General features: G+C 43.5%; 1 protein-coding gene across 1 annotated transcript in view; it reads left to right on the top strand.

Moving 5' to 3' along the window:
* The window catches only part of T265_10943 (hypothetical protein), a gene marked incomplete at both ends in the record, with an annotated part of 29,165 nt that extends 5,751 nt beyond the window's left edge, over positions 1-23,414 (top strand). The window contains 11 exons of the mRNA XM_009177461.1: positions 8,004-8,123; positions 12,234-12,331; positions 12,528-12,735; positions 13,168-13,247; positions 15,684-15,759; positions 17,331-17,463; positions 18,258-18,379; positions 19,603-19,692; positions 21,798-21,923; positions 22,187-22,342; positions 23,260-23,414. Of these exons, the coding sequence (XP_009175725.1) occupies positions 8,004-8,123; positions 12,234-12,331; positions 12,528-12,735; positions 13,168-13,247; positions 15,684-15,759; positions 17,331-17,463; positions 18,258-18,379; positions 19,603-19,692; positions 21,798-21,923; positions 22,187-22,342; positions 23,260-23,361 (1,311 nt within the window). The remainder of the gene's footprint in view (positions 1-8,003; positions 8,124-12,233; positions 12,332-12,527; positions 12,736-13,167; positions 13,248-15,683; positions 15,760-17,330; positions 17,464-18,257; positions 18,380-19,602; positions 19,693-21,797; positions 21,924-22,186; positions 22,343-23,259) is intronic.
* Between the last annotated feature and the right edge of the window lie 4,168 nt (positions 23,415-27,582).

The following is a 27,582-nucleotide window of genomic DNA, read 5'->3' on the forward strand; positions in this document are numbered from 1 at the left end:
CAGGTGGCATGATGCACCCGAAAAGTGGCCGAGTAGACCCGCTGCCGAGGCCGACCTGACGCAGGATAATGAAGATCGACAACACGCGACCCACCTTTAAATTGTGGTGTTTAATGGTGATACTACGGATGGGGAGGCACACGAATAGTATGTGTTGTTCGTGGAATTTTGCTTTGCATCTCTTGAAAAGGGGAGAGCTGTTGCGGAATTCGTGGTGCTGCTTTGTAACGTTTGCTTAGATTCGAGCTAGAAGGATTGGGTCAATAAATATCCAATGAAGTTCAAGAAGAAGCTTTCAGGAGAAGATGGATGTCCAATTTTTTTAAGTAAGATGTAAATGAGTGTTCTGCTTCCCTGCCAACTAGTCTGTAACCGGTCAGTTGGCAGTTTCTAATAAACAAATCTGCAGCAAATGCATTCTTCCTTTCACCGGGAGGTGAAAATGAGGACAAAAAAGTCACGTGTTGAAATACGGTGAAATTGCGAGTCAAAAGATGTCATGGAGAAATAGATTTGTTACTTGAGGAAAACCAATCTGTTTTGAAAATGAGTATATTTGATGGGATGCCTGTTGTATTTCGATTAACTTTCAAATGTGGCGTCAAGTTTGAAAATATTTGATCAAGTATTTGAGGATGCATAGACCAAACTCAGCAAGGTAGCAGGTCCAGGCATTTGGATATCCAGATCCAGCCAGTGTCATTCTTCTGGATAACCAAGCATTTGAGTTGAGCTAGTTGTGTTTTGTATCTTCTGTGCTATGGTACAAAATGAACTCAGATTTATATGCGTCACCCACAAGTAACCCAGAGGGAGAATAGATTTACACGATGACTGAAACTTCCATCTGAGAAAGTGACACTCGAGCAGTCAGTTAATGCCTTGCAACGTGATGTCGTTTCCCGTGATTGAACGATGAGTGTGTGCTACCTAAGTAAAAGCCAATTACACTGCTGATCAGTCTCTTGCGGCTGAACGGTTATGTATTCAACCATTGGCCGGAAGGTCGCCAGTTCTTCATCTCCTACTGGAGTGAGATGCGCACTCCTGCTGACTCGCGATAAGAAGGAAAAACCTATACACTGCTTCTTCGTTTTTCAGCGTAGATTTGTACCACTGACAGGATGAAAAAATCCATTCCAAAGAAAGAGATTTGCTAGCGTATTGTAGGTTATGCCACAATCGTTGTATAGAGTGCAGGGGTGCTGAATTGTTTCACTGGGAATTCCGGAAACAATATGCTATGAAGGTGTGGTGCAATTAGCTCCAAACGCATCCTGGGTCTGGGCAGACGAAAAATGCAGCTTTTGGGTGGAAACTTATGATTAGTCTTCCTCAATTGGCTAATTCCCGCCAACGGGACAACCGGGCTAACCACATAGTACGAACTCTTACACAAACAGCAATAGGGCCACACACCTTAATCACACAGAAGAGGTCTGGTTCGAGACTTAGTGCGCCTGTTTCTAAATCAGTGTACGGTAGATATTGACGCACCTCGGGTGGAAATCATATCATTATATTGCACGCGAAATACAGATACCAGGGTAAGTAACACGGTGGGGCTCAGTCGGCCACGGTACCAACATATATTTCATCAGGCCATGGAATCGATTCGAGTGTTGAAGTCGTTCAGTTAGAAACAAAAATAATGCATCCAGCTGGCTTGTTCCAAGTCAAGTGATTGCAATGTTCAGTTGTAACGGGGCTACTAACAAATCATTTCAGGTTGGCAAACGGCCACCAAATAGTTATTGGCAGCGATTCTGAAGTGACTGGCCAATATTAAACTGAGGCGAAGCACACCAGGACGATGCCCTCTCAGCTAAATTGTCTGACGGATTCGAAGAGTGGTGAAATATTTCCGAAAGTTTTTGAAGTTTCGTAACACCACAACCGGGGTGATGTTCTCAGACCTAATCCCTGCACTTCCAGGAGGAAGCGGGCCATATACGTATAATTTATCTCAGCGTACCAAAACAAAAATACCAAAACATAAATAAATCAATAAGTGAGTGTGTATGTGGTTGGAGGATAAGCTTTTCAATCTTGAGTTTTCTAACTATATGAAAGAATGAGGCTAAATGGTCTTTGAACGGATGGATTTCGCTGGTAGCATAAATGTGGACTTTGGTTGGAACAAGTTCTCACACCCAACAAAAACTTGTCCGTGGTCACGAAGGTTCGTGATTCACGTCCTCACCGAATTTCATCAAGTCAGTGAACTTTGTTTACCGTTCCGCTGTCGAACCACTGTATAATGTATGGGGCAGATGATGGAGGATGACGTCAGATGGTGTAAAGTAGAATAATCTGCTCACGTCACTCAAGGAGAGTCTGATGCATATGTAAGCTCGCTTTTCCTTGCGTTGCCACGTTTTATAAGGCACAGGTCTATTCGTATCGAATGGTTTCTTTCGATCGAAACATCGGTTTTCCAAGTGTGCTAGAATTTTACCAAGCTACCCACATGCCCTGCATGTGATAGAAGGAATGTTGTTTAGCCGGTAACACAACACTGTCATTTAAATTGCGTCGAACTAACTAGTTTTCGATCGTGATGCAATGCGCTTTTACGTGATCCAATACCGTCTCATAACAAGCCACTCCCTCCGACGTTGGCAGTCGATGTACCTTGGCAGGTGCCCAGATGTTTCATTCATGATAAAACTGTCGAAAGCTACTGCCACTCCACTCATTTACCATCGAGGCGTACTGTAATGAATGATTGAGCAAAGCTGGCTCCTTCTTGTATTCATGATAAAACTGTCGAAAGCTACTGCCACTCCACTCATTTACCATCGAGGCGTACTGTAATGAATGATTGAGCAAAGCCCTTTGGCTCCTTCTAAAATGATTTAGTGACACCGTAAACATCCATTTTTCTTATATTCAAACTGAAATGCTCTTAGTTCACTCAAAAAAATTTCGGCCATTTTCCAGCAGGAAATCCTAAGTTCATACGTGAAGGCCTTGTGTCCTCCGTGAATATGATAGATCCTAGGAATCGAAACATCAACTGAATCACTACGAACTACTTACCCTTTTTGAGTAGGTGATTAAGGGGATCAATTTGAATCTTCAGCTCGGGGGTCCACTCCAGATTACTTCATTGATTTCAGACCCACACTGGTGCTGCCATTGAGAGAAGATATCACATTGCTATTGTCAGCGGTTTTGTGCTTTAATCTGAAAAAAGATTCACACCGGCATACACATCATTCGGGAAGTCTCCTTCTTACCGCCACGCTTGTCTCGATTGAATTCTTTCTGGCACACCCGAACACTCGTTTTCTTACTCTGTCGTTGTGGATTTACAGACACCAGTTTACATCAGCTTTGGTTCGGAGATGACGGCTTTTGATCGAGGACTCAAAGTCGTTTTACGTTATTTACCCCCAGTGGGCGTCTGACAGCTATATAAAAGAAACAAAACGCACTGTAGGATGACACAGTCTCTGAGAATGGGGGTAAGCCACTTTGCCTTCGTCCGCGTCTTGAATCAGGAAAGTGGTCCTGATGTCACAGATTTATGCATGAACTTCGTCCACGCACCACAACTTGTTAAAGCCAGCGAATCACTAGTTCCAGGGAACTCGGAGGCGCACGAAAAACCTTTCCACCGTTGAGAATGAGCACCAACAGTTCGTCCGTTAAGTGAAGGCAAGAAGCATTTTACATCTGTCCTACCATCACTGAGGTTCACTGGAACTGTGGATCTCAAGAAACGAACACTCCACCTCTTGGCTGGTGTTCCATACAATTACCCTCTCTCTGCTTTTCATACACCTGTGGCTGTCGAACTGTCTTAAACGAGGAAACTGGCACGGAATGGAAAAAGCGGCCCTGCAAAATCCTGGAAGGGTAAAATGTCAAACAAAACCGTTACTGTTAAGGTTGGAAGAACACGTCTGTCTGTGATAAGCCAACTTCCACTCATGAATCGTATAAATCTCGCTTATCCCGAATTCTTGTTACCCACATGTTGCTTCACTAATCTCAGCGTAGCGCACATTATCATCTGACAAAAAGATAAATAGATCAATAATTGAGTGAGTACATGGTTGAAGAATAAAATTTTCCTCTTGATTTTTGTACGTGGATGAAGGAATGACTCAAAAATAAACTTCAGGCGGATGGTTTTGCTGGTAGCATAAATGTGGGATTTGGTTGGAACAAGTTCTCTCACCAAACAAAGCTTGTCCATGATTCTCGTCATCACCGAATTGCATCCATCCAACAAAGTACCAACAATAAACTTTGTCTACCGTTCCACTGTCGAACCACTGCATAATGTATGCGGCATGCGATGGAGGTTGACGCCAGATGGTGTAAAGTTGAGTAATCTGCCCACTCAACATAAGGAGAGTGTGATGCACAAAAAGCAGCAAGATTTCACATGTAATCTGGTTTTCTCTCGCGTTGCCACGTTGCAGCATGTAGTTTTCCAAAAACAACCGACCGAAAATTGATAACAAGTGCTTATTGTTAGCGGGCTTTGGAAACGAACGATTACATTCAAAGCCAGGACCTATTGCATAGAATAAGAGATCCCGCTTGAATCTATATTGACAAAATAATGGTGGTATTAAGTTTAGCGTGGACATACTAGCATCCCCGGACGAACCAAACACATTCTGTTGCGGCTACTCAGTAAAATATCACCGCCGATTTTAGTAGCTCGAGAGATCGACAGCAGATGCGATGCTTGAACAATGCTACATGAAACATTCCGAGGAATTCATTATCTAGGTGAGCTGTGTCCAGAACTGACTTGTAGATACACATCCAGATTTTCGTGAAACACTCGTTTAACCATAGAAAACCTTTGTGTAAAATTATAGAAACGGACGTTATTTATTCGATGCCCTATAATCTCTCGCAACCCCCGCAGCTTCCCAAAATCTTTTTTCGAAACTACCTCAAGTTGGAGACGCTGAAGGATATGGCTGTTAATTGATGTCACTCGCGTCCTCGTTGTCAGTCTCTCTCCAGTTTGCCTGAAACACTGTTTGGAGATGCAGCGAGCTAGCACTAAGTCCTTTCACATTCTATCTTTATCGTTTGTTTCACAGTGAAACATCTGTGCTTAACTTTGATGTCAAGCTGTTGCGGACCATGATTATGATGATGTTGGTGATGGTGATATGCCACGACGATCAGTGGGTGGTGTTTGGCTGTTTGATGTCAAATACCAGTTAACGTTCAGTTCAGGGCACAAGGCGGAAGGAAGAAATACGCGATACCGCTCTACACAATGAGAAAAATGTTACCAGTTCGTGGGGTTAGCGCACATTATCATCTGACAAAAAGATAAATAGATCAATAATTGAGTGAGTACATGGTTGAAGAATAAAATTTTTCCTCTTGATTTTTCTAAGTGGATGAAGGAATGACTCAAAAATAAACTTCAGGCGGATGGTTTTGCTGGTAGCATAAATGTGGGATTTGGTTGGAACAAGTTCTCTCACCAAACAAAGCTTGTCCATGATTCTCGTCATCACCGAATTGCATCCATCCAACAAAGTACCAAGAATAAACTTTGTCTACCGTTCCACTGTCGAACCACTGCATAATGTATGCGGCATGCGATGGAGGTTGACGCCAGATGGTGTAAAGTTGAGTAATCTGCCCACTCAACATAAGGAGAGTGTGATGCACAAAAAGCAGCAAGATTTCACATGTAATCTGGTTTTCTCTCGCGTTGCCACGTTGCAGCATGTAGTTTTCCAAAAACAACCGACCGAAAATTGATAACAAGTGCTTATTGTTAGCGGGCTTTGGAAACGAACGATTACATTCAAAGCCTGGACCTATTGCATAGAATAAGAGATCCCGCTTGAATCTATATTGACAAAATAATGGTGGTATTAAGTTTAGCGTGGACATACTAGCATCCCCGGACGAACCAAACACATCCTGTTGCGGCTACTCAGTAAAATATCAACGCCGATTTTAGTAGCTCGAGAGATCGACAGCAGATGCGATGCTTGAACAATCCTACATGAAAAATTCCGAGGAATTCATTATCTAGGTGAGCTGTGTCCAGAACTGACTTGTAGATACACATCCAGATTTTCGTGAAACACTCGTTTAACCATAGAAAACCTTTGTGTAAAATTATAGAAACGGACGTTATTTATTCGATGCCCTATAATCTCTCGCAACCCCTGCAGCTTCCCAAAATCTTTTTTCGAAACTAACTCAAGTTGGAGACGCTGAAGGATATGGCTGTTAATTGATGTCACTCGCGTCCTCGTTGTCAGTCTCTCTCCAGTTTGCCTGAAACACTGTTTGGAGATGCAGCGAGCTAGCACTAAGTCCTTTCACATTCTATCTTTATCGTTTGTTTCACAGTGAAACATCTGTGCTTAACTTTGATGTCAAGCTGTTGCGGACCATGATTATGATGATGTTGGTGATGGTGATATGCCACGACGATCAGTGGGTGGTGTTTGGCTGTTTGATGTCAAATACCAGTTAACGTTCAGTTCAAGGCACAAGGCGGAAGGAAGAAATACGCGATACCGCTCTACACAATGAGAAAAATGTTACCAGTTCGTGGGGTTATGGACTTGTAATAATATTTCACCTAGCGAACGAAACCTTCGGAACAAGGTTAAACTTCTTCTGTAGAAAACTGTCTTCGGAGTCCAAGTTAGCCTAGAAACCCAGGATAATCATTCAATAATTAGGGCTAGAAATCACTGACCATATCTCAAATCCAGCCTCGGCATCTCGACTTGTCTTTCCGGGCTTGGGCGATCCGGCGATCCGGCGGTCGCTCAGCACACGTTCTTCCCTCGGGCAATATGACGGCTGCATAGGAAAACGGTGCTGTAGCTAAATTATTACTATAATCATTATGTTCTCACTATGAAACCTGCTGGTTTTTTAAATTTATCTCTTTCAGTAGATTGTCTTTAACTGTAGAGCTGAGAGGATTGGGCATGTGAACGTAAGTGTATATTGCACCGCCAATTGATGAGTCCATTTCTTACACGAAGTCGTATAATCAACGAACATAGATTCAAGCCTTCTCCAGACGCCCACAATTCAAGGTGGCCACCATGTTCATATGAGGGTTCTAAATTTGAAAGTGTATTTTCATCAAAACGAGAACTAATTTTAAATCTTCCATATAACTTCAATTTGAATGGCTTGTAAAGTCTTATAATCGGTTACTGATCAAAATAGGAAAATAAATCATGCTACGCGCCCCCCGATTCCGAAAATCAAAAACAAAGTTTACGGAAGGTGGTGCATCATCGGTGCAACATTCAACTGGTTTGAGTAAATTCAATGTTTCCACTTTCAGGACTTGCAATTTTATGTAAACCAAAACCACGGAGTAAAATAAATTCCTTGGTTCAAAGCTTCACGCAACCCTCAAATTTACCCACTTCTGCCAACCAGAGGTGTCGTGAGACCATCAATTTTCGCAGTGAGTAAATACCCAGGTTTCGAAGAGTTAAATCTTTGAGTCAAACTGAGTTTTCAAATTTTAAGCTGACCCACTGGAAACAAAAAAATTGCCGCATGATTTTTTAATGCAAGAACGGCATCAATATCCTCATGGACCAAAGTTATCAGCAAACGTACATGTGAAACCAGGAGCTAAGTGAAACCGTTTTGAGGACTCAGTTTGCCTCGCAGTTCTGTCTGATACATATAGGTGCTCAATCAAATGATCCACATTTGTCTTACAAAACACGACAAATCATCAATGTGCACAGATTGTTGAAAAAAGTTTGAGCAAATGATCAGCATTAAACAAGCTGATCCAATTTACCGATGATACCCTGGTTAGCAAAACATTTGTACCGCAGTGCTATTAGATTTATGGTGAAAACCTTTTTTCATAATATTGCCATACATCAGTAAGGCAAAGTTCAGTTCACACGAGTCGCACAGTATAAAATTCCAAGCAAATAAAGCTTCAAGTAAGCCTGGACAAGATGCGTTGTTCGGTTCTCATTGCCTTCTTGTTCTGCATCGACCAGTTTGCATGGTTGGAAGCCGCCGGTGTTCACAACTGCTCATCGATATTTAACAACAAACCGTCAAAGAACTGGGCAGTTCTTGTCGCTGGTTCCGAGTCCTGGATAAATTATCGACATCAAGTAAGTTTCAGTCGGTTTTTCATTGGTCTGAATATCAACGTTTTTCTAAAGACCACAGGAAAGTGTTTTCGAAGGGGAAATTTGCACTACCGGTGCCCCAAGCTTTTGTGATCTACCTAATTGTCTATGTGGCTCTAATGTTTCACTGAGGAAGACGGTTGATCAAATCTACAGCTAATGGGTACACATTTCTTGGCCTGTGTTCGTTTTCTACAACATTTCCTTGTTGTGCTGTAATTCAGCTTCCTGTCTTCGAATTCCTTCGTGAAACGAAATGAAGTAAGGACGGGAAACATTCTTGCCACGACGAAAGTCAAGCTAATTACTCGGTGGCAGATACTCTCACTTAGGTCCCTGTCAACTCAAATCAGCTTATGTAGATTGTTTGTTCCGTCCAGAAAAAGCAAATCAGATGGTCAAACAACGACAAATTATTTCACCGTGAGCGATTTCTGGTTGAGGCCAGATGCTTTATAACCTTCGAAGTAGAACATGCAACCGATTGTTTCTTCGGAGGCTCAACCTTTAGTGTCATTTCTCCAGTTGTGAAGCTGCAGTTAATCAGTTGACTAATTGTTGAAAATGTTTAATCGAATGATTGGTCATGTATACCAATAATTGCTTGTCTCACGGAAGGCCTTTTTGCACCTGTTGCATGTATTTGCTGGCGTAGGGAAGTATAAGCCTCCACCTGTTCAGTACACAGAGATGCCCAACACATGCAGATCTTGTTTTCTTACCCCCAAGTTTCACTGTTCGTTGAGTGATATTTTGCTCGCTACCTGGAATAAAACTTGTCCAAGTTTCGAAGAAATTTAGAGGGTTGGCCGAGATCCAGTAGTTGCATTTAGTTTGTTGTACTATTTCACAAGCGTGGTGCTCGGCATTTTGAATACACCACTTTTCAGTAGGATTTAACATCGGAATTCGCCTTGTCCGGTACGGTCGTCAATATTGGTTTTGGTAGGCATGTTTAACCTTAGGTTTCTAAGGCTTCTCAAAGGTCGATTGAAGTGTGCTCATCATCCAAATCCAGCAATATTGCAACAAAAACCACCGACGAACAGGCGTTTGATCCGAGTTTACACAGGTGTTCCAGAATGAGTGACGACACGTATAGCTAACATCAATGTAGTCTGTGTGTTCTGGCGGTTGGTTTGTCTGAAGGGCAACATATGCTGAATCACCCTCGTTCGTTTCGGAAGTTACCCCGCCCATCATCAACACTTAACTATTTCAGGCGTCCGCCATTGCCCGTGCATTTCGACTCCGGCCCTGGAGCCACAAAAATGAGTCGCGGAAACGCTAAGTTTGCCTAAACGTGCATTCCTGGCGTAGGGAAGTATAAGCCTCCACCTGTTCAGTACACAGAGATGCCCAACACATGCAGATCTTGTTTTCTTACCCCCAAGTTTCACTGTTCGTTGAGTGATATTTTGCTCGCTACCTGGAATAAAACTTGTCCAAGTTTCGAAGAAATTTAGAGGGTTGGCCGAGATCCAGTAGTTGCATTTAGTTTGTTGTACTATTTCACAAGCGTGGTGCTCGGCATTTTGAATACACCACTTTTCAGTAGGATTTAACATCGGAATTCGCCTTGTCCGGTACGGTCGTCAATATTGGTTTTGGTAGGCATGTTTAACCTTAGGTTTCTAAGGCTTCTCAAAGGTCGATTGAAGTGTGCTCATCATCCAAATCCAGCAATATTGCAACAAAAATCACCGACGAACGGGCGTTTGATCCGAGTTTACACAGGTGTTCCAGAATGAGTGACGCCACGTATAGCTAACATCAATGTAGTCTGTGTGTTCTGGCGGTTGGTTTGTCTGAAGGGCAACATATGCTGAATCACCCTCGTTCGTTTCGGAAGTTACCCCGCCCATCATCAACACTTAACTATTTCAGGCGTCCGCCATTGCCCGTGCATTTCGACTCCGGCCCTGGAGCCACAAAAATGAGTCGCGGAAACGCTAAGTTTGCCTAAACGTGCATTCATGTCTCCGACAACCACAATAATATATGGGCTTGTTTTCTTTTCTGGTTATTCTTCAAGGTGTTGCAAAAAAGCTACCATCAATGCGGATAACTATTCGGTTCGCTGACCTAGAAAAATGTCACCTCCAGTTGAACAAGCAGGAGCGCCACTAGGATCACCAGACGAGGACAGTTAGAAGCCAGCGAAAACTCATGGAGTGATCAGTACAGCTACCTTGATGGGATTATACATCCACATTTCAGAAAAACAGAAAGCGTCTCCAGCAAACAAAAAGCTGCGCAGCTAGTTTCAGACCGCAAACATTAAAGATTGCCAGACGAACTGAAGAATAATTTCGGAGCGTCTAAGACTGTGGCTCCCGAACTGACCGCGGATGTTGCATTTGACGAGAATGGTCGGCAAACGGATTCCAAGTGAAAGCCAGATACATGAGAGAGAAACACAGAACGAAGGTTTCATTTGTAGTTATTTCGCCTAATCACCCTGCGCTTCACAGCAGACGAGGAAACGGGGTTGACGACAGCAATCACAGTCGATATGACATGAGATCATTTGTAAGCTTGCAATCCATACTTTTAATTAGGGTGTGATGACACGAATTCAATGAGGAATGCCCTTCACCAAGAATTTTTTTATTTGCGAACACCAACCAGGCAGCTACAATCTGCTGAAGTAACCATCTCGTTTGTTCATAGATTTGGAAAACTGGAAATTGTCAAGAGTCTTAAGAGAATGAAAGTGACGATGTTATAAACGCATACCGTAAGGCAATTTGACGCGGCGCTGAGGGTCGAGGAGACCACAGACTACTCGGATGCCTAATCAGCAGTATCCTCCGCTACAGATAGGAAAGATCATTTGGTGTCTCCTATTAAGGCCTTCATCCCAAGAGCCTAGTTGCACGGAGAAAGTCCAACTCCCAACATGGATAAATTCTACCCATTGACCAACGTAGTAGGAAAGGCTGTATGAGTGTCGCATATACACTGCCCAGTGGGCTGTTGAATCGCGCTAATCGTCAGGCCTCTGAGAAATCCAGGCTCTCTCTGAAATACCCATATACGGCATATTTCAGTTCGAGTGACAATACTGTCTACAGGCGAACAGGAACACCCTCTAAGGTTTTTTACGAGTTCGTTTCATCTGGAATGTTCGTGGATGAAACAACTTCCATGATCAAGGGTGCTATCCGTGGTCATTAACATGACCGTAGTTCTAGGTGAGACACAGTTGGTCAAGAAATGACCAACCTCCGCCGATTATTCAACGAGCCATCAGGGGCCAGATCCGTTCGACAAAATCCTCACGAAGGAACAGCCCACTGGAAGACATATGCACAATCAATTATCAGTAAATAAGGAACCCGCCTCATCCTTACTTAAATCAATCTGCCTTACGCATAACGATTTGCACAAGTCCTTATGACTGAAATATAGATCGATGGTGATCAGGCTGAAGGATGTCGTGAAACCCGATGCAAAATGGCATATGAAAAAACATTTGGACGGGTTATCACGGAAGCGTTGTTTGAGGGCTGATGTGCTAGCCATGAAGGAAACTTGGCTCATGTGATGGTGTCCTAAGAAACTGATAAACCCCATACAGCGAAAGAGTATTGGCAATATGTCTGGATTTACCGCACTTACGACGAATTGAGGTGTTTTTGTTTCTTGGAAGAATTCCCATCAAACTGTGTTCCCAAATGGCGTGGGCTCCTCCTGGCCAATTGGCTCAGCCTCCTAGTAATTGCCGGGGAGTAGCGCGTTCGGGAATCTCCGGAGAAGCATGAAGTGCGCACTATAATTCAACTGCATAGTGGACCTATACGTTCTGGCAGATCTTGGCCTCAGATAAATAATAAAATCACGATTAAGCTTCCAAACGATGAATTTCAGCCAAATATCAGACAAGTTAGCTGCCTTGCCCAAATTAAGCAATTAATTAACAAGAACAGACGTCAGTACGTTACATTCACATTACTATGCATGTATAATGCATGCAAATGCTTTCGAAAGAACTGCATGATTCTAGTCATTCTGCTTGCCTCCATTAGCCCCGTGTGCCACACTCTGCCTGCTATCTCTAACTCAACTGTCATTTGCATTTCCCTTCAGGCGAACGTTTTTCACGCCTATCACGTCTTGCGTGCAAACAAGATCCCAGCGGAGAATATAATCACCTTCGCCTACGATGATATTGCAAACAATCCCAAGTAAATATCACGTAGAATGTTTGCCATCTGATAGTCATCAGACTGTAGAAAAATAGCTTTTCCCTATTTGGTTTTCAATTGTCCCATTTCTGAGACGTAGATTTCAGGGGAGTTACGAGCATCACATTTCCTTCTATTTGACCTCCACGTTAATTTCTTCCAAAAAAAACTGCCAATTTTCATTCTTTCAATCCAGGAATCCGTTCAAAGGCAAAGTGTTCAATGACTACGAACATGAAGATGTGTACCAGGGTGTGGTCATTGATTACCGTGGAAAAGTATGTGCTCAGCAAAACTGCCAATTTTCATTCTTTCAATCCAGGAATCCGTTCAAAGGCAAAGTGTTCAATGACTACGAACATGAAGATGTGTACCAGGGTGTGGTCATTGATTACCGTGGAAAAGTATGTCCATGCTCAGCAAATGAAAGAATTTGTTCAATGTGTAATGCCATTACACTGCGTAAAAAACAATAGTAAATATAAAGCAGCTTACTCAGATACTCAGGGTTGTTCGTGGAGTGTATGCGTCGATCGACTGCTGGAAATTGTGGTGCTTCCTGGATTTGTCATTTGCAAACACTGAATCAGGATTGGCTATTGGTTTCAATCAGAGTTCGGCTTGGCAACCTGCCAGATCCAACTGCCACGCTCGGAAAACTCAATAACAATCAAGTGTTAAGTTTTCATCATTCAGCGACCATTGCGAAAGGAATCTGAGTGAAGATAGTGAACATATACTAGATTTTTGTAAATCGATGCTTACTGCGAGAAGAATGAGTGTGGAGAACACCAGTTTCACAGAACTAATTGATTATGTGAGTTTATCTGTTTCAGGACGTCAAAGCGGACATCTTCGCGAAAGTACTGAAAGGTGATACGAAACTCGAAAAAAAAGGGAAGAAGGTGTTGAAAAGGTGAGTACGCGCGGAAGTAGACATTGGAGATGTACTTGCTGATCGCAGCCAGAATTCTAATGTTGCGTGTCAGCGGTTTCGGTTTTGCGAAACGCGTTTTTAGTATTCTCGTAAGTTATGTGGCACATAATAATTTTAAGTAAAGCTCTCAGAAAGTAGTGAAAAATATTTATATCACTCCAAGCGAAACCCGGTTTATCAATTCCAGACTATGGGTTAATATTATATCATAGGTATCAATCATATATGCTCAGTTATGAATGGTCAAATATCTGCCACGTCTTGTACAACTTGGGGTCGGTCGACCTTGTTTGCTCGGATTCAGGATTTGATTTACTCATTGTGTTGTCTAAAACATGAATAGTTAATAATGGAAATCCAAGTTCCTTTGCAGTCGTGTAGATTGGCTGGATGGCAGTCCCTCAAATCAGTATGGTCATTCACCGATAACACTCCCAGCTTTTAGAATACCTGGCTCGCCTAGTGTTCCATGTGGCTTAGTAGCCTAACAGTTCAACTACAGAGAATCGTTCCACCGCCTCTTGACCCGCATATGACGAGAAATGATGAGTTAGCATAGAGATTCAAGCGACGATTCCAGGAAATGTGTATTCACTTGAAACTCATAAATCTCTCATCCAGTCAGTTATTCACTGTGCGTGTTAACTGCTTCAGAGTTTCCGAGCCCGCACGTAGTTTGTTGAAATAGAGAATGAAAGACAGAAAAATATAGAGGTAATTATGGGCAATTAATTCCCTTGTAAATGAAAACAGTTTTATCAACGGAAAGAGCCTTCACTCAAACAAACTCCGAAAAATCAGGCGTCCGTACAAAAGGAATTCAGAACGGACCAACCAAAATAAAATACTAAACCCAAAAGTCGGATTCGTAGCCAACCAAATGTGGGGAAGGATACCTTGATACAACAGAAATCGGTAAACGATCAATCACACGATGAGCACTTGGTCCTCAGACAGAAAATATTCGACTTCAGGGAATGCAGATTATATGCAGAATATGTCGTTGCGCATATTCTGGGAATACAGCGGCCTGATGAGCGCTCTCCCAATCAGCGCATACTTTCAGGGAGAGATAGAAGAACTGCCGACGAAATCATTCACCAATGCTATCACTTCGGTTGGTGGCGGAATATTTGCGAACCAATCTCTAGGATCAGAGAACATATGAGCATCCTGTTGTTCAACGACCAACAGATGGAACATATGGCTTCGTGGATATCCGTTTCCGAAACATAGGTCCGTCTCAATTTGGTCATAATATTGATCTCAGTAGTGAATACACAACGGGAATGCTTCCATACACTGAGTAAATTATGTTTTGTGATTTCGAAAGAGCTGAATGTCACCGTTCAAATGGTGAGCTGACAAAATTACCCAACGTGGGAAACTGCCTCCAAATACAAATATAAGCTCACTTGCGAACCAATTTGGTTTTTTCGAGACTCCCATGGAACCCAGCTGAATCTCTCGTTTGTGATGTTCTCAGGCCAAAAAATGCGAAACCGGTTGTGGGCTCTCGACGGATTTTCAGCAACCTTATGAGTAGTATATTACAAAGATATACATGTATCGCGATATCCCGAATATCGTAGCGACTGAAAAATGAGGCGGCCTGGTGCAGCACATTCGGTTGCTGGGACCATCACAAACGAGAGGTCCAGCTGGGTTCTAGGTGAGTCTCTCAAAAAAACAAATTAGTTTGCAAATGAGTGTATATTCGCTAATTTCGTGCTATTTGGTTTCAAGTAGAACATAAAGTTGACGGAAATGCGGGGACCGCGCCTACCTGATGAGTCCCATAAAGGGCGAAACCGGTCGTGGGATGTCAACGGAATTTCAGGAACCCTATGAGTAGTGCATTTCAAAGATACGCTTACAACCACCTTCATATGTTAAAAGCCAATGGATCCACCATACTGCATGATACAACAGCAAACCTGCAGGCGTCCGAAAAATTCATTTTTAATATCCATATTAATAGGGCCGTGCAACAACCACGCGAATTGGATTTAATTTGGCTACTGACTACATCCACTAGCGTAGATAATACAATATTCTGACCTGCGTGTTATTTATCCCTTCACTTCAGTCGTTCTGTGTGCTTCACGAATAAATCGCATTGGAATTGTGCGAATTAATGACCCAAATTTGAACATCTTCATTTCACACACCATAGTCGTGTGCCGTGGACCGAAATGAACTGTGAAACTTTGTATACCCTTCTAAAATCCCTAATCACCAGTTAGCCAAGGCCGATTGCGCAACAACTCAGCTAAAGTAGCGTGTAAGAAAACCCACATTTTTAGGGTATAATACCATAGAATTTCCATTTCCTCGGCGTTTTTGCTGCGACTTTTATGCTTGGGAGCGCCACTTAATAAACTACTCTTCAAGAGCATTCCCGTTCACTTGCAGCGGTCCTGATGATAACGTTTTCATCTTTTACACTGGCCACGGTGCGCTTCAAGCTATTTCCTTCCCATATGGATATGTAAGTTTTGTTCATTTTGGTAACCATTTTTATAGCACACAGCTTTTCAAAATGAGGCTAAATTGTGGACAGAGCAAAGAGGCGTGCATAGCCACCAGTGGTTCCTTATAAAACAGAGTTTAGAGTTAAAGCTGACCTCGTGAATGTGCTATATTGATAACATTACATAGATTTGGTTTACTAAGTTCAAAGCCGCTCAGCTCACATGATTTCGCGTTTGATTCATTTAGACTCTTGAGCAAGCGTACACGGTCACTCACGAGGCGTAGATGTTACAAATACAATAGACTCGTGGGATGTCGACGGATTTTTAGCAACCTTTTGCGTAATACATTGCAAACATATACATGTATCGCGATATCCCGAATATCGTAGCGACTGAAAAATGAGGCGGCCTGGTGCAGCACACTGAGTTGCTGAGTTCCAAGCGAGTCTCTCGAAAAGACCAAATTAGTTTGCGAATGAGTGTATTTTCGCTAATTTTGTGCTATTTGTTTTCAAATAGAACATTAGGTTGTCGGAAACCTGGCGACTGCGCCTACCTGATGAGCCCCACAAAAGGCGAAGCGGGTCGTGGGATGTCGACGGAATTTCAGCAACCTTATGAGTAGTACATTAAAAAGATATACATGCTCTTTTTTACTTCTCGACAGACAGGGAAAATTTGGTAGTATGAATGGGTCCGCGTATACTTTGTATGAGAATGCAGTCTGTGATAAGAAAACGAGAAGCAATGTACACCTGTTACATCCTAATTAGGAATCAATAGTGGCGCGCTTTGTAGTTGACAAAATTTAACCGTTCGGCCACGGGTGGTCAACCAGCAATTTGACAGAATATAACGCCGCTCATCCTTCAGTCAATGGAACCATATTACTGATAACTTCCTCCTTGAAAGTCAGCTCATTTATGAACTGTTTTACATTCCGTACTAATTGAATTATGTTGGTAGTAAGATGACATTTAGAAATCACTCTAAATTTTCGTAGAACATGATCAGGGCTTGGATATCCTCCACAGATTGTCTTGACTTAGTGGACGGCATTTCAATCTGCAACGAGTAGTACAACACTTGTGCTACAACTCCTCATACCAAGGTGACATTCCCCCTAATAGGCACCCTTTGTACTAAGCGTTTTCATGATTGTTGTAGTCGTTCTTATAATGCAACCAAACCTATTTAGGACCATGTGGATTTGATGTAGAAAAGGTTAAACACGGCGGCGAAATTGACACCCGGAGTGATATGAAAATCGGTCGCTCAAACCGGCAACTCATTATTCTGAGTTTGTGACTGCAAACTTATTCAATGCAACATTGGTCCTTGCGTGCCCGCTCCAAAGTAGGTTTACTGGATGTCACCAGGATAGCTGACTAACATCACATTGGACATGGCGGCAGTGATATTCCAAGAAAACAAAGACAATAACCAGGGTAATCAGCGTTAACTTCAGGAGGATCAAACATCGTCCTTCAACTGATAATGTGGGACAGTATTCCCCAAAACTCAATACTCGTTCAGCTATAATCGTTCCAGCTCATCCAAACTTCATTTTTTTGCATTGCTTCAGCTCCTTGCCACGGAACTGAACGATATCCTCGCCGACATGTATTTCAACAAAAAGTATAACAAATTGGTGATTTACTTGGATGCTTGCTCCGCTGGTTCTCTGTTTCGTGATCTTCTTCCTTCAGACGTGGGAAGTAAGTAGCGTGATTTTACCTGGCTCTCGTAGAGATCCTGTGAACTAACATCCAGAATTTTCCTCGCATATGGCCAAAACACCGCACTGACCAATGCAACAAAACGAAGTTTTAAGCATGTTTCATGCTCGTTTTCTTATGATCCTTGAATGGATGTAGTCCCTGGCCATCTGCAAGAAGCTTTTAGCCGGATAGTGAACAACATCCCACTTTCATCGATTAGTGTCACCTCTGCTCCTGAATTAGATTCAGCTGGTTTGAAGAAGTCACTGTAATATCGGTGCAATATCGGTGTGATATTTGGAGTACATTTGCAGCAATCACCATTTCCAGGTGAACGCCGTATTTGTAAATTATGAATGGATCTTGAGTCCTTTATAAAACGTACATTTTCCATGGATCAAGCAATATGTATAATACCAGCAACGTGACTGTCTTTGACTGTCATGATCGTCAGTGAGCTCCAGAGAAAAAGCATATTATATATCTACACACTGATGTGATTTGGAAGGCCTGAACCAACCGTTTTTAGCGAGCTCCGTCCAGTCAGTTTTCTAGAAGTGATGACGATTGAGGGAAATTCGAGCACTGCGCCTTTCTGATTGACCCAGAGAAGCTTGAAAACATTTTGTTCTGTCGAATATTTTTCAGCGATCTTCCGATTTGTGTGTTAGTTTCCGAATTCATGGAGATTCACGATTTCGGTGAGTCACAGCATAAGCTGGTCGATAATATACCTTATACGTTTTTGATAGTGATCCATTTGTTCTCTTGTCTGGATCCCAAAATTTCAGTTTTTGTGGTAACTTCATCCAAAGAAAATGAAGAAAGCTGGTCTTCTTTTTGTAATGACAAGCGAATCGACATTTGTCTGGCGACCGAATACTCGTATGCCTGGATTACGGATTCGGAATTCGTGAGTTTTATCAAAACTTTTGCAGACAAGCTTGTCAGTTGTGGATTGATAGTTCTGTGGTAGGTATCGGGCAATGGTTGTCCATTTGATTCCCTTAACTACTTATTTATTGTTTCCAATGGGTTAGCCATGCTCTCTCAGTAAGTGTAAAACTTTGGGTGACACTGGAGTCTTGCGTATTTAGAGATCGCCTGAGTCCCACTGTTACCGATTAAATACGCTGCAAAGTATGTCTTCAAATCAATGTTAGTGGAGTTGTTGTTGCTGCCATTATCGACTCAGATCGCCAAACTGAGTGTCTCGGGCTGCAGTCATATCGACATGACTGTGGTAGCCCACGCTGATTATTTTCTTTTAAATAGGGCTTCAAGTGAATTTTGAGTGCACACAGGGAAGTGTTGGTATTGCACATCAATGCTGAAAATAGTGATGATGATGATGGTGATGACAATGACTGCCCCAGAGCGTCAAATACCCAACATGTGTATGAGCATAGTGTCCTGGCACAGAAAAGTGATTCATCAGTAATATGTGTCGATCCATACTTCGGTTGTCTCACCTCCAGTGACGCTTTACAATTTGACTGGGCCGTGTTACGCACGCAGAATGTTCTACAAGAAGGACTTGAAGAAAAAGTGTCAAAGTCGTACACTGACGATTCGTTGAGGATGATGTTGATGCGCATGATGATGGTGATGATCAGGATGATGATAACTTTGGACTTTCTGAACACATACTTCTCAACAAATCCGTCGAAATGAACTACGAAACACTGTGTAGCATATACGGGTGTATTCGGATGTCGCTTTATCGCCCTTTGAGTCTACCTAATAAAGAATGACTATCATTCAAATATTGTCCCAGCAGACGATACTACCTTTCAAGAAATTCATCCAACAGTGCAAGCCAAGTTGGCTGGACCATGTGTTACGCCTGTCCAATTACTGGCTACTGAGCGGGGTGTGTAATCCGTGCCCAGTCTGGATTGTCACAAACAAACAGGTAGGCAGAACTTGGCATGGCAGAAGGGAAATAAGGATTCTATGCTAATGTTGTGTTATATGTGTATGATGTCCTGGAACAGTGGAGAGATCACCGGTTTATCAGTAGTATGCGTGGATCCTTAACTCGGTTGTCTTAACTCTAGTGCTTTCACTGGTTTTGCCCAAATTGGATCAATTTCACGTAGCCTCCCTTTGTCATTATTACTCACCCACGCGCAGAATGACTTGACAAAGCGTACACTGGATCAACAGTACGAGGAGGTGAGAAGGAGAACAAAAGATAGTCACGTGATGAAGTACGGTGAGATGGTGAGTCACAAACTGTCACGGAGTGATTCAGCTGAGTCACCTCTGAAAAACCAAACTGTTACGAAAATGAGTGTATTTGTCGAGATGAGAGTTGCATTTCGTTACCTATGAAATTGACGGTAAGGTCAAATATGGTTGATTAGGTACCCCATGTTCCATAGACGAAGTTCTGCAAGTCAGCCATTTCAGGTTTCTAGATATGCAACCCTGGCCAGTGTCCACTTTTGGATAAACAAGCAATGGCACTGGATACCTTGTGCCCTATACCCTTCTGTGCTGTGGTACAAAAGGAACCCAAATATACATGAATCATCCTCAAGTAACTCAGGTGAATAGTAGATTGACACTAGAACTAAAACTCCCGTCTGAGATTTTATCACACGAGGAGCCAGTGAATATGTGGCCACGTGATGTGGCCAAGTATTCAACCATTGGCCGGAAGGTCGCCGGTTAGTCATTATCAGCTGGAGTGAGATGCGCACTGCTTCTGACTACCAATAAAGATCAAACACCTATACGATGCACCTCGGTTTCTAAGCACAGATTGCATTCACTTAAACGATGAAATATCCAATGGAATAAGAAACTTCTGCTTGGCGGCAAAAAAGCGAAAATGCACAATGGCACGGGTACAATCGATCGATATAAGCATGCCACAGACTCATTTTGATGTGATTCAAGTTTACATTATATACAATTTGACGACGCCTTTGGCGCACTGTTCAGTTGGCTTAAACCATTCAGTAAGACGTTCAAGATTCATGGCAACGTAAAACGCATCTTTGTGTACACATCAGTTTTGAACCACATATTTGTACTTCCTACCGAGTAGTTTGTTTGGTTACAAGACTTGTGCTAATAAAAAAACAGCGATGCTATGGTTTCTTCTATTCTGTAGTCCCAAGATGTCGGGTTGCATGGTCTGAACATAAAAAAATTAATCCATGAAAGTTTTATTAGCTGACAGACAAAATCCAGAGAGCTCACTGCTTCCTGAACTAGCGAGTGTTACCAAGTGCAGCTTACGCCAGCAAATGGGATACTGCACTTCGGTCATTTCCGAGGAGATTTTGGCAGTTTAATATTGAATACCTCCATAAACCTTAACGAAAGAACTTAGATGAGCATATTAGTGTTTCGGTGATCATCATTGTTGTGCACCAGTGCTTGGGAAACCATTTTGGGAAGAGATGTTTATTGATCAGTCGGACCTTTAACCACCAGCACCTGGTACCTAACTATGGAACTACGGATTCATTGTGGACCTCGTCCTCTTTGTACGGTATAAGACGCTGTCCGAGTTGAGAACACACTAATACGCGTGTGTATATTGTACATTTCAGACGATGGGCAGTATCCCAGTTGGAAAGTTCCAAGGTCATTATGATCTACTGACCCACCGGAATGATGTGACAATAACGGTATGTGTTCTGTTCAATATTCGGTACTTTGAACTCTATATTGGAACATTCAATACTTACGCCATTATATGTTTAGGGAACCAAGTGATTACTCCACAGTCCACTGCCAGTCTATTAAGTTGGGATCAATTGAAATTGATTGTGTCAATCACTTTAGTGACAGAAACGCTTTCCTCCTTTTAAGCGAAGGTACCCACCTTTTCCCTTAATGAACGAAATGGTCAGAATCTCTACTTCATATCACAAATCGGTGTTAATGCTAGTGCCTTAGGAGATTTATCATAGTAAAAGTTTGTCCGTTTTATTTAGAAAATGGGTACTTGAGACATGTAGATACTTTCGGCTATGGGAGAGGCCACCGCTCTCTCGATGGTGAGAACGAGGTTGATTAGTGTACGAATCTGAACTATGTGACACCCGGTCTGTCAGATAATTATCAGCTTCTCAGCTTGGATGAAGTGTACATACATAAATACATACATACATACGTACGTACATACATACATACATACATAAATACATACATACATACACACATACATACACACACACATACATACATGCATAGATGGACTGTGCAGGTTCTCTTCAATAGTGAGTAGTCTAGGAACACCATTCTCCCAGTGAGCATTGACAAAGCTCCTGTTAACGGTATACGTTGCACAACTGTCTTTTTCGTTCTAGCCGAATGTTGTAGATAGAAGACCTTCCTCTCGGTTGCATTTGTTCTCAATGTCCCGACGCCTGACGGAGGCCACAAACGAGGAGGAACATGAAAAAGCTTGGCGAAAGCTGCACCGTGCACTTCAGGTTTGTAGTTTCTTTTCTTACACAAATCATCCTAAAAAGGAGCTGAATGCACGATATAAAGTTCGCTATAGCCAAGGATTTATTTGTTTAGTGGAGAATACGTGTTGACTATGCAAGGGAGCAGGTAATTGGTTATCAATTTAGCATTTTAGCGGCCATTTCATGAAGCCAGCCGAAAATCGAACTTGGTCCGTTTAGTTGTGCAAGAAGTCCTTTATAATCTCCAGACAATATTCTACAACTATTCCGCTTGCTATTTTTAGCTTCGACACGTCGTCAAGGAAACGTTTTACGACATCGTAATGGATGTGAAAACCCACCATAGGCCAACGGTAAAGCACTTGTCCAAGAGCGATGAGGTCATGTGTTTCAAGGAAGTATTCGACCAGTTCCAGACGCACTGCTTCACAATTCAGCGGGTGAGTTGCCCCTGTGGTACACACGTACAAGCGCGCAAAACTATGTCTACCATATTTGCCAATGCATTCACCGTTGGAGTAAACTAAACCGAGCATCCGTCTCAACGTACTTCTAGTTAGACGTCCAACAAACGACATTTACGGTTGAAAATGTTAGGGCGAATCATAGAATATGGAAAGTGATGTGGGTTAATCGGAATTACAAATAATCCCAAGAGCAATGGAATGGGATCTACTATTCTTCATAGAGAGCACGTAATTATACCAAGATTGACATCAGCGGAAGGAAGATTTCTGGGTACAGATCAGTTCAGTTTAGCTTGGTTTAGTTCATTTCATTTCAGTTCAGTTCAGTTCAGTTCAGTTCAGTCAAGTTCAGTTCAGTTTCAGGTCAGTTGTTCAGCTCGTCGGACAGGCTCTCTTGCCCTCTCTGGCATGAATTGACCCCCAGTCGGTCTAAACCGACCACCGCGTCTGGCTGATGGTTTTTTTCGAAAGCGACAACGGACTGTCGTGACGAAGGATCCGTGTGTTCATCACTGCTACCCTGCTAGGGAATGCAGGGAAGCAACTCTTGCTAAATTTACTGGTATTGTTATTCAACTCGAACAAAATCCAGGAAGATTTGTTTGTTTCGTGGAGTTCCCACGGTTTCACTCGCCTACTAAGTAGCTGAAGAATTTCGCGTGTTCTCTGCTAGCAGCGTAGGAGGTTATATGAAGAAGCCTCGAAATATTCGAAAATCAGATATGTGGATAGTCACCAAAACATCTCATAAGTAACTTTTTCTAATCTCGATCTTCAGTGAGGTTCATAGGACATGGATCACCCTCGAACCGTCGTACGCGCGGTGATTATATCGTTTGCATGCCCGGACAGTTTTCCCAGCTTACAGCCCATTATCCCTCTGCCTTTAGGTCCCAGAGGTAGCTCAGCACACAGCTCATCTAACGGAGCTGTGCAAAGCCGGATACGAGACCGAAACCCTCATCGAGTCTATCCACAAACGCTGCTCCTAACGGACACGCAACATGTTGAGTGATTCTGCCAAAATAAAATGAATTGCAACTGGTCCGTATCGTGTTCTGCTACCGTTAGAAAACATGGGTTGTGTTTTCCATCAGACTAGCGGTCAAGAAATTGTTCGATATCAACCGAAGGAATTCAGGTAAAACCGTCCGGATTCTCAGGTCTGGCGGACTTATAAAGACACTTCCACAAATCTGACGTACTATTGCACGATGTATTCACAGGACGAATAAGGACGGGCCAGTTAGACTCCTCAAAGGCCTGTCGGAGGTGGCTCTGTAATCACCCTAAATAGATACCTGAAGGGAGGATTTTTACGCCGCGGAGGCCGCACATGCAGTGAGGCTCGATACACAGTCGACTGCCAGGAGACTATGAGGCGTTTAAAGAGGGTTAGGATGGAACCTGGGTGTGGCCCAACAGTGTTTTTCACCAGCCTGTAGCATTCGTTGAATCGGGCCTGCCGAGACTGGGCGGAGTGTCGTGCGAGCAGCTGCTGTCTGACAAGTTCGCTGAAGATATGCAGCCTGCGCTTGGTGTTCAGGTGCGGCTACCGAGAGCAACTTGTCTGTTGAGTGAGGATCACTTGGTGCATCTGGCACGCGAATTGACCGAGGTGTCACTTGCCACGTTGAGGCCTCGAGAACCAGGGATAAGGCAACAAAGGAAGACCTGAATTACAAAGCGGATTGAATCGCCCAACTGTTTGCATTCATCAGAAGGAAGGGTCTTCAGTATTTCGGGTTGAGTGGGCATGCAAGCGATTTTGAAGCGGGATCATTGTGTAACCGTTGATACTAACATGAGGGAGGACGAATAGAATGTGCCTTTTCGTAACTCAGCATTTATCTAATGGAAATTACGAAATTTGTGGAACTGCTTTGCAGCATTCGTTTATAATTGCTTGATGGTCGGTGAATGGGCAGGGAAGTTCGAGAAGATGCGTTCAAGAAGACGGTTATTTTTCTAAAAACAAGGCGCATGTAAAAGCTTTCCTTTCTTGTCCCATAGTCCCAAAAAATTCGACACTCGAAGATCCAGTCAACACGTGACCAGATGATGTGGTTTTCCGTTATTTAAGGATAAGCGGCGTCATATCGTCTTTCAGCGACAGCTAATCCCATCACCGACTCGATGGTTAAGAGCTGAAGCCACCAGCCGACCAGTCACGTGTTCGGTTAAATCTACCCAAAATTCCTTGAGATGTGCACTGCGAATGATTTACACGAAAGATGAAACAGCTTTACAGTGCACCTAATCTTTCTTGGCGTAGACTGCCTTTACATACAAGAAGAAACCTAACCAAGATTTTTCTTACTGTTAACATCTGGGGACTGCCTCTATCCCTAGTGTAGTTCCGACCCTGACGAGCATTTCAAACGCCCCATCTGAGAGGAGCTCGTTCTCAAATCAAAGTCTCTGATCGGTTTGGATCATTTTGGTACCATGTTTGACCATAATGTGATGGACTACCACACAGCGGATTGCCACCGCCCGTTGATTGACACGGCTTCCATGTAGACTCAGTGCGATAGGTGTTCTGTCACTAACAAGCTATATTGATTTCCGCTGGCCGACACCGGTTCATGACGTCAACGAACCAGAACTCGCCGATGTCTGAGCAGGAGACGTTGCCATGGAATCGGTCGCCCTTGCCGTATCCCCTTTCTTTAGTCAGCACCACTTACAGAACACCATATATTCCATCATCTCACTTCTCATCCCGAGCAAATAGGTCCTCTGCCGAAGTAAGTCGTACGTCATGTTGCAACCAGTGTGCATTATCTAGCTGCACCCGACCATAAGCTTGCGTCTCAAGGGACCCGATTTCATTGGAAGAAATGACACCAGGCAGTCCGACGACGAGACCATTGGCACCCATCATGATCCTGGGGGCTGATCTTCAGCCTCTGGTCTCGACAGCAAATCAGCCAGTTTTCCCACATTAGGTCAACCGCGGAATTTGCGCTCTTGAGGAAATCTGCTATCGAAATTGTTTGCTCTATATCTGGGCTGATGAGGAACTCGCGCTGCAAGGATCTGTCACCTAAGCGCGTTGACTGCATCGACAATCCGTCAATCTTCATTCGGTATCCACCCAATTTTCCCACGCCCAGCGCTAACGAATTGCATTCAACTCCGTTCTCTCCCCGTCTAAGCGAAACCCCTGCTCTTGTATCAATCAGGCACAGCTCCCACTTCATGTCTATTCCGGTAATGGCCTGTATGGAAGCCTGCGTCATTGGAGTGATCGCAACCCATCCGGGAAAAGAGCAGTATTCCAAGCATTTTATATACGAGTGATTGAGTACAAGGACGTTGATTCTTGCATTGTAGCATCGGCCCATGTGAGCGTGCCTCCGTAACCCGGAATTGATGGCTGCAATCAGGTCGACGTTTCGGTACGCCATGTTCTTGAGGTCTTCCAATGCTGGAACATCCCGTTTCACCCGCGGCTGCAACGTGGCAAATGACACTTCGGTCAATTCGCGTGCCAGATTCACCAAGTGATCCTCACTCAGCTGACAAGGTGCTCTCGCCAACCGCAGCTGGACATGAAGCGCAGGCTGCAACTCTTCAGTGAACTGGTCAGAGAGCAACTGCTCGCACGACGGCCCGCCCATGCTGGTGGAGAACACTTTCGGGCTACATCCAGGTTCCATCCTAACCCTCTTGGAACGCCTGATAGTCTCCTGGCAGTCGACAGTGTATCGAGCCTCGCTGCAAGTACGCCCCCCGCGGCGTACAAATCCTCCCTTCGGGGATCCCTTCTCAGCCACTTGGGTCAGGCCTCTGAGAAAAGTCTTCAGTGCCGCCAAATTACCTTGGTCGGTCTCCGGTCCAGCCGCCTTCTCAACCTTCTCGAATCACCCTAGAAAGGTTCGCACATACCAATCCTAAAATGTCTGCGGCTACGGGATCTTCATCCGTGAACCCGGCAAACGTGAACTGACGTGGTTTCGTAAGCTCTGCCGATTGTTGATGTGAAAGCTCTGCAAGTGCGTGGTGTAAATCCTCTGGCAAGTGGAAGTAGCGGGATTGGCCGTTTCATATAGTTTTGCAACGCGTTTTTTTCTAATCAAGATGTGACTTGGTACATCCTTCGCACTTCTCATGTTTGTAAGAGAGCATCAGCTTAGTCATCACTGCAAGCCCTAAACCGATCGTCCCAGATATCAGTCAGATTTTGGAGGTGTCATCCGATTCTTCCTCTGAGAGACTCGTCTGTTGGCAGTGCATAAAAAATATTGGATTGTGGAGGCGCCGGAAGCATCGCAAAGTTGCCTGAGATAATGAAACGGAAAAAGAGAAATGGTACCGGAAATCTCCATAGTGGCCCAGACGCACTCGGTGCCGTTCGTTCTCAGGTCAATTTTATCTCTCGAACCGGCCAACACATTTAACCCACCACGACATTCAGCGCAACAGAGCAAATCGTAAAGGAGTAATTGAGGAAGGGTAACAAACATATGCCACACTGCCTCATTTGAAGACAACTTTGTTTGGACAACTTCCCGACCGGGCGAAAATGTACCCTCATTTACAACAACACTCAAATAGATTCACAGGTCATTCGTTCCCGAGAGAGCAAGAAAAAACCAGAACACCCCTGAGCATATACTGTGATGAAATAATGTAACACATGTCTATACAAGGACGCTAATGGGCCTGTTGCGTACTCTCAACGCCCCCTAAACGAGACCGAGACACATCCTTATTACTTGTATAAGAACGCTTGCTGAGCTCTTGAAGACGGTATCAAGCTAATTTATGGTCGCGTTCTTTCATCTTATAGTCCCAGTTTTGTTGGTATTTGATCAGGTAGCTGTAGATCTGTTCGCCGAGCTTGGCAATTTAGTTGCAAACGTTTCGTGACCATTCGAGGGGACATCTTCAGTGCGCTGTTGGCAAGCTCCCAATATTCCAACACAGTCCCAGTTTTCCATGCAACTCCAACTAATACTTACTGCTCTTGCTGAACACCTGCCGGTTCCAGCGATATTCTAAGAATTCGGTTGGTAAATGTGCTTCAGAATTTTTGCTGCCTTTGTCCGCCTCTTCATTAATTACCCGCGTGAGGGTAGAGAACAAAACAGAAGATTCCAAACTACCCCTTTGCAGATTGATTTTTAGACAAAGTGACGCCTTCCCAACGATTTCAACTAAGCTGTCTGTGAGGTTGTAACTGACTGTGTGAGTGAAAAGCGACT

Source organism: Opisthorchis viverrini (genome assembly GCF_000715545.1).
Source record: "Opisthorchis viverrini unplaced genomic scaffold opera_v5_425, whole genome shotgun sequence".
Taxonomy (NCBI): domain Eukaryota; kingdom Metazoa; phylum Platyhelminthes; class Trematoda; order Opisthorchiida; family Opisthorchiidae; genus Opisthorchis; species Opisthorchis viverrini.